Source organism: Ischnura elegans, chromosome 1 (assembly GCF_921293095.1).
Source record: "Ischnura elegans chromosome 1, ioIscEleg1.1, whole genome shotgun sequence".
Taxonomy (NCBI): domain Eukaryota; kingdom Metazoa; phylum Arthropoda; class Insecta; order Odonata; family Coenagrionidae; genus Ischnura; species Ischnura elegans.
The window spans coordinates 121,065,623-121,071,448 of record NC_060246.1 but is presented as its reverse complement, the minus strand read 5'-3'; the positions used below and the strand labels follow the sequence as shown (position 1 = coordinate 121,071,448).

Here is a 5,826-nt window from a genome sequence, read left to right as displayed (position 1 = left end):
ACAACTTGGAAAGTAGAACTACAATCCTAAAAGTTGCCAGTCCTACGATATAAAGATCAAGCGATTCTGAAGCGAAACTTTATTTATTGCAACTTCCAAGAAGCGTTTGATGACTATTATAAGCCACATGTGGGAAATATACCTAGATTATGTATTATACCTAGATTATGTATTATACCTAGATTATGTATTATACCTAGATTATGTATTATACCTAGATTATGTATTATACAGACGAAGGAACTACATCTGTCCTGAGGAAAGGTCTAAACTTCGCTGTCACGCCAAAAGTCATCCCAGAGGAGATAATTAGTCATTTGGAAGCAGCCATCACTCATTTGTCGAAAGAAGAGGCAGAAGAAATAAGACAAGACACGTCGAGGGTTCTACGCGCTGCAATGAAAAAGCCACCAAATCCAAATATTACAAGAGAAGAGAGCATTAGAGTCAATGAAGAAGAATGAAGACATTGTCGTCCTGCCGCGGACAAAGGAAAAGCTACAGTCGTCATGGATACCGAGGAATACGAAAAGAAAATGAAGGAGTTATTAGAAAGCGGTCCTTATAAAAAACTAAAGAAGGACCCAACGGGGAGCATAAAACGAAAAACCACCGAGTTGATTAAGAAGACAATTGTCGACACGCAACTACGGAGACGCATAACACCTCAAGACCCGAAGACTCCTGTGATTTATGGCTTGCCTAAAATACATAAGGAGGGTACTCCGTTAAGGCCGATCATCAGCGCCATAGACTCTCCCACTTACCAGCTGGCGAGATACATTGCCACATCCTTGCAGCTAGATGTCGAAAAAGCGAACTCTTATGCCAAGAACTCAACACATTTCCTCGATCTCATCCAAAACGTCAAAATGGAGATGGACGACATCTTAGTCAGCTTTGACGTGGTGTCCCTCTTCACCAAGATACTGAGAGGGAAAGCCATTAGTACCCTCCGGAAGAAATTTGGAGAAGACACAGCCAACCTGGCGGAGATATGCCTAATGACGACCTATTTCAAGTGGAAAGGAGAATATTACGAGCAGACAGAAGGGGCACCAATGGGGTCCCCCATTTCTCCCGCTGTGGCCAACATATACATGGAAGATTTCGAGACGTCAGCTCTAGAGAAGGCCCCCTTCAAACCGTCGATGTGGTTGCGGTATGTAGACGATACATTCGTAATTTGGAGACACGGCAGAGAAAAGTTGGAAGAGTTCCACCTCTGTCTTAACAGCATTGACGAGGACATCAAATTCACGAAGGAAGTGGAAAGCGACGGGAAATTGCCCTTCCTGGATCTCCTCATCATAAGAAAAGAAGACGGATCATTGGGCCACACCGTCTATAGAAAACCAACAAACACAAACAAGTACCTACTAGCCGGATCACATCACCATCCAGCTCAAATTTATGGAGTGATGTCCACAATGATCCACCGATCGATCACTCTCACGGACGAGGACCACAGGGCCGAAGAACTAAACAAATTAACGAACATACTTATGAAGACTGGATACAGACGGAGAGAAATAAGGACGGCCATCTCCCGCAAATTAAGTAAAAAGGACTCAAGGATGGAAGAAGAAAAGACCGAAGAGCAGCAGAAAAAACCCTTCCTGCCGTATATTAAAGGGGTCACGGATAAAATATCCAGAATACTACATAAACATCAGATAAAAACCGTGTTTAAGCCACGCACGCAAATTAGAGACATCATTCGAAACGTGAAAGGAAGGGAAAAATTGGAAACGGAGGGAGTATACCAATTAAAATGCGGCACATGCGACCAAGTGTACGTGGGTGAAACTGGACGCACAATAAGAACCAGAGTGAAGGAGCACTGCGCGGCGATCGACTGGGCCACGCCGATAAGTCAGCAGTCGCTGAACATGCCGCACAAGGACATACCATCGATGTAAACAACCAAAAAATTCTCGCCAGGGAGAAATACTTTAAAACGAGGATTTTCCGGGAAGCCTTAGAAATCAAAAAACATAAAAACAACTTCAACAGAGACAACGGACAGAAGATCAGTGACACATGGCTTCCGGTCATTTCCAGAAAAACAAGTTTCCAGAAAACTCCCTACCCCCCTCCCCCCTCCCTAACTTCCTACCACCACCCACCACCTATAAATTGATGCGAAATAAAGACAACACGGTCATTCGCCCTGATGAGGTCTCCGGCATAGGAGAAGAAACGTCGGCCATTTTAATAACCTGACGCGGGATATTCCCAAAAAACCATAAATCTATTATACAGAGTTTACCTTGAGATAGATGCATATAATTTCTCGGTGACAAAGTATCGCTCAGAGGTAATAAAGAATTATGGAGAAGATATACAGCACAATTAATTACATTGAGTGATATGCGAGAATACAATGAACACGGAACAAAATTATTGTCACTGATCAAAATTATTTCCTCCGATTATTTCCAGTAATTATTCTTTTTGTTTACAAATATTTTTATTAGAGAACCTTCGTAAAGATAAAAAATCCATAAAATATCTATTTTCGAAATTAGCCATTCTCTTACTTTCTCACCCACTACTGTCTAAAACTCACTTTTGGAATACCACCTAAACCTTATTCACTAGAGTATTGGATTTTGAGCAAAAATATGAATTTCCTCTGGTAAACTGATAAATTTTCGTCGCTAAGCAAAATTTATCGAGGGGGAGAGGAAATTGCCTGGGAACATCATACCATTTACAATATTTTATTCTATCGAAAATTCTGTCTCACTTTATTCACATTGCTCCGGTATCATCTACTTATTTTGTTCAAGTTAAAACAGCCTTAGTTGTCAGAAAAGCGTCTCTGTTTACACCAATTTAGGATAAAAAGAAAATTACTTCCCCATCGACACTTTGCCTTATTTTCGCATTTATAATCAACTTCCCTTCACTTCTTTCTGTGAACCCAATAATTTCTCACTCTAACCTCCCATACCATGAGGCCTTTCTCACATTTCTCGTGTCATCAACCTCAATTTTTGTTCTATTATCGTCGGTATAATTATCCCCAGTTCATCCTTGAATAAGAGTGCCCTGTTATTGTAGTCTTCCTTCAATACTTATTTTCCCAGACATTACCTCAAGTTTTTTGCTAAAACCTTATTAACCTCCTCCCATTTCATTGAAAATTACCACCCTCCAAGTCATTCCATTTTCGTGGATTTCTCTTCCTTTATTTCTAAATGGCTGCCGAGTGAACTATCAAAATAAGAATATATTCTCTAAGGTGCGAAAGAAATGCATCAAATCTACGAGTCGTTTCTTAGCCGTTAAGTTATTTTAGAAAAACTCCGCGTGTTTAATTATTATGTTAATATATTGATATTTTTATGCATAACATTCTTCTTAATTGCACATTTAATCAAATATTGGTCACGCATATTTTGTCCGTAACTATACGATTAAAAATCCAAAATTTCTCCAATAAGATTCTATAATTATAGTTTCCCATCGCCATACTTTACTCATCCATTACAGCTATTTCTTTCAAAACACTAACAAAAAAGGTAGCGCGCTTAACTTAAATACTTTTTTACTAGTTGTTTATTTAGGTAGGCATATAAATTAGGTTTAGAAAGGAAAGTGCGTTTAAAAAAAACTAAATGTTTACGGCTGTTTTTCTAGTCTACCATTCACCATTTTTCTTCAAAGAATCCATTCTTCTTTTTTACGACATTTTTCACTAGAATAAAAATGTAAACAATACAGCGTGATATACTTTAATTCAAATCAATTTGCGATTTTCATAAACGTGACGCATTGCATTTGAAAATTTTTATCAAGGACTCTCCATTCTTGGGCCACCACTCCCATACATTTACAACATATTTTCGTTTTATTAGACCACTTTGCATTTGACCACGCCCAAGTGCTTCATCCAAGGTAATGAAACCGATTTAATTCTTAAAATTAAAATCATTTAGTTTGAAGTTATGAGAAATTTGATACCCACTGAATAACTCGCGTCGTTTAATACATATTACTTTCTCCTCATTCTTTCTTGGCCATCACAAAAAATAAAAGATGAATTGCATTTAATCCCCTACCCTCCTTGCATATATAATAGCAATCGAAATTTTAACATATGCTATCACCGGAGTCTAACCTGAAATCTAAATCAAAAAGGGTTGAAGAATAGTTGAGTGGACTTTTCAGGAATCCAGTACGCAATCGTTATTGTGAAAATAGGAAGAGTGTACGAGGTTACTACACACATAAAATTATTCCCTCGACTAGGTGAAAGAAACAAATCAACATTTCATAAATCTCAAGTCTTGTCCTTCCCAAAAAAATACTTGCAACATCAGCATATTTGTATACTAAGCCTTTATTTATCCAATTCAAATATTTGATGAAAAGTAGCCTTGAGCAGCAAATTGGTCTTAAGCAATGGAAATAAATGTTATTAAACATGATTTGTGAGTTACTATTGCATTATCATGATGTATATATATTCTTTGAATCTGACCACCATTTTTTGAGTTTTGAAAATTAGATAGGGCACAAAAATATCGTTTAAAACCATGCAGCTAGACATAAAAAATCCTAGCATTACTCACAATTCTTAACTATGAGAAACTTCAATGAGATAATTCACTATGACAAATACCTAGATAAAAATCATGAAGAATTCCAATGGCAGATTTCAGAATGCATTGCTTTGAACAAGACGTTAGCGTCTCTAGTCCAAACTGCGGGCAGTACTTTTCACTCTTACAGGGCCAACAACGGTTTCCACAACCAAGTCCTCTGCAAATCACTACCAAGAGTTGAAATTGAGGGTAATTTACTATTAACCACCCAAAGCTATTTTTTAAATTGTGTTAGGACTCCAGTTTCTTAGTTTTTTTATTATGACTACAAGAAAAATTCTACACTACGTTATTTTGTGGATAAAATTTTTCACTTTGCAAAATGGTCTGTTTTTTATATCTAGATTATTTTACTTAAAATGTCCGAAAATTGAGGGATGATATTATATTTTTTTCCAGCTTAGTCTGTTCTCTTGAGCTTGCAGTCAAAAATTAATTTTCACCAACTTTCAACGGTAGGACAAACTAATTAGCTGGCCCCTCAACCCCGAGGGAAAAGATATTAACTCAATCTGAATAAAAAAGGCAGCTTATAGAAAGTAGTCAAGTCTCGGGAGTAAGAAAGGACGGGAACTTTAAATGCCCTCATTTGCATGTTAATTTAATTCCAAAATTTAAAGGTGAATTCCACTTTGCTATGCGTTTACGGCAGTTAAACTCGATAGTGGGTAGGAAAGAATCTTTAAGATGTCTACCATTTTTCCACCGCACAGCTACAACATGAGTATTCTAGCTCTACATCAGTCTACTCGAGTCATTATCATTTCCGTTATTTCGTATCGCCATCGTAACTCAGGGCTTAAGTGCTGAAAGTAGATACTGGGCGATTAAATCTTTCCATCCACTCCCATGTCAAAGTTATCCATGAAAATATCCAATATGTGAAATAATTAAACCCAGCGAAAATAATTTTTTTTAAATTTTTATTCACTCGATGTGTTCTCGTCAGAGAAATCATTATGGCACCCAAGGGTTTAACGTAACAATCTGAAGACCTATTTAGAAGAATATATAGAATATTTATACAGAATATGCCATAATTGTGAAACGTTATTTTATCTGCCATTTCAATACACTATATGATGCAAATGAACAATATGTTACGCCGGAAGAGAAACAGATAATCTGGTCTTTTCATAATTTAAATAAAAAAAAATTAAAAATTAACATAAAATATTTAGTGAATTCAATAAAATTCTGACTCCACTTT

At 37.0% G+C, this 5,826-nt stretch overlaps 1 protein-coding gene across 1 annotated transcript; it reads left to right on the top strand.

Moving 5' to 3' along the window:
- The first annotated feature begins 509 nt into the window (after positions 1 to 509).
- LOC124162815 lies at positions 510 to 1,922 on the top strand. The gene has a single exon (XM_046539514.1). The coding sequence runs from the start codon at positions 510 to 512 to the stop codon at positions 1,920 to 1,922; it is 1,413 nt and encodes a 470-aa protein (XP_046395470.1).
- Positions 1,923 to 5,826: the final 3,904 nt, after the last annotated feature.